This window comes from Pteropus vampyrus, unplaced genomic scaffold (assembly GCF_000151845.1).
Source record: "Pteropus vampyrus isolate Shadow unplaced genomic scaffold, Pvam_2.0 Scaffold1000005087, whole genome shotgun sequence".
NCBI classification, from domain to species: Eukaryota; Metazoa; Chordata; class Mammalia; order Chiroptera; family Pteropodidae; genus Pteropus; species Pteropus vampyrus.
In genome coordinates this window covers 159-1,994 of record NW_011919489.1, presented here as the reverse complement: position 1 = coordinate 1,994, position 1,836 = coordinate 159, and the positions used below count along the sequence as shown (strand labels likewise).

Below are 1,836 nucleotides of genomic sequence, written 5' to 3'. Positions count from 1 at the left end.
GGGGCGCCGACGCCACAGGCGCCGCCCGAGCCGTCGGGGACCGGGCGGAGGATGTGTTGGGGGGCGCGGCCCGCCGACCCCGAGCCGCCCCGTGGGGAGACAACTCGGCGAGCGAGGGGGGCCGGCCCGGTGCCCCGCGGGCCCGACGGCTCTGCTGCCCTCCCGCGACTGCGCAGTCCGGCGCCCCGCGCACCCCGCGGCGTGTGCGGCGAAGCGGCGCTCGAGGCCATGTTGTTTCTGGCAGGAGAACCTGGCCTTGGAGACCAGCTTAACCGAAGATCAGATCTACAACTGGTTTGCCAATTACCGGCGGCGCCAAAGGGCCGGCCTCCTGCGCGCCCGGCCAGCGGCGGGGGACACGTCGGAGGACCCCGGTGCGAGCGGGGGGCGCCTGGAAGCCCCGCAGCCCTCACGCCACCGCCGCCTTGGCCCTGGGAGTGCGGACAGGCCTCAGTGGCCAGGTGAGTGGCCCCAGAGTTCCCGCTTCCTCGTGGTTGGGGGCTGATTTCTGATGCCCCTCCCACGGCACCCTGTGTCTAGGGACAGGCTAGGTAGGATCATTCTGTTCCAGGGACAGTCCCTGGCCCCCAATCCCTGCATTCAGGACTTAACCCTGTAAGGAGCAGGAATTTTGGAGCTGAGGGCCAGCCGGGGCTGCGGCAGCCATTTTGCGTTTAGAGGCTACTGTGTGGCTAGGGCCAGAAATCAGCGAGAGTTGGGAAGTGACCCAAGCACCGGGATTTAGGTCATTGGTTATGGATTGTCGTCCAGACCAAAGACAGATAAAGGGACGAGTGAAGAATATTGGGAAGGCTCAGTGGTGGCAACCTTTTGCAGCCAGCGGCTGGCACCTGAGCATCACCAAGCTTCCCCTCCCATCTGATGGACTTTCAACAGGAGGTGAGGAAAGGGGTCCTGCACAGCCCACAGAGACCACCACCCAAGGGCCGTGGGAGCCTCTTGGCCTGACCTCGGACTTTGCTGGAGATGAGACTATGCCAAAGCAACTGACTCCCAGGTACTGCCATCCCTGTAGGCCAGGGACCGTCTCCCCGTTCATCCCCCCACCCACCCCCACAGTAGGAAACCAGGCCTGGAGTGGGGTGGGAATGGGAATGTTGGGGTCAACACAGCCCAGGCTATTGATGGCTGGGAGCAGAAATAGCTGTGACCCAGGGTTGGGGAGCCACTGGCAAGGAGCCCATGTCAAGGACACTACACTTGCTCATGGAGCCTGGCTCATAGCCTGACTTCATGTACATCCCGGAGAATGCAGAAAACAGACTTAGAAAAATGTATACACTTATCTCCTAAAGGCAAACCCAGCTGTCGTGGTTTGTTTATTTCAATGAGTTGAGAACAGCCAACTTTTCCCGAGTTCCTACTGTGTACCAGGCGCTGTCCAAGCACTTTGCTCACCCTTTGCTCCTGCGATAAGGCACCAACCTGACGTAAGGGCGGGACAGGTGCTGGCCAGCAGCAGACCAAGTCTGAGCACGGGGCCAGGCCCAGAGCCTGTGTAACTGGCAAGCTGTATACACTCTTTCCATCTATGGTTGTGACGTCAGCATCTTCAGTGAGAACATCTGGGCCAACACCACTGAGGTGTGTGTGTCTTTGGGCAGGTTTCTGTGACCTGTCAGTGCCTAGCTTTTCTCACCTGTGAAATAGGGACAGGTATAGGATCTGCCATGCAGGTTGTCGCAGAAATTGCTGGGGCGGGGTCGGGGTGTGGTGGTCATTGTTAACAAAAGCGCAGAAACACCATCTGAGACACTGTGAGCATTTGTGGAATATTAATTTTTAAAATTATTATCAAGTGTTGCCTTGTATTCC

General features: G+C 59.3%; 1 protein-coding gene across 1 annotated transcript; it reads left to right on the top strand.

Annotated features, from left to right (window-relative positions):
• Nucleotides 1-244: 244 nt before the first annotated feature.
• LOC111735671 (anomalous homeobox protein-like) lies at nucleotides 245-1,519 on the top strand (the record flags this gene model as incomplete). The annotated part of the gene is made up of 3 exons (XM_023527155.1): nucleotides 245-461; nucleotides 898-1,018; nucleotides 1,439-1,519. Coding segments are annotated over 3 exons (419 nt in total), but the record flags the coding sequence as incomplete, so codon positions are not given.
• Between the last annotated feature and the right edge of the window lie 317 nt (nucleotides 1,520-1,836).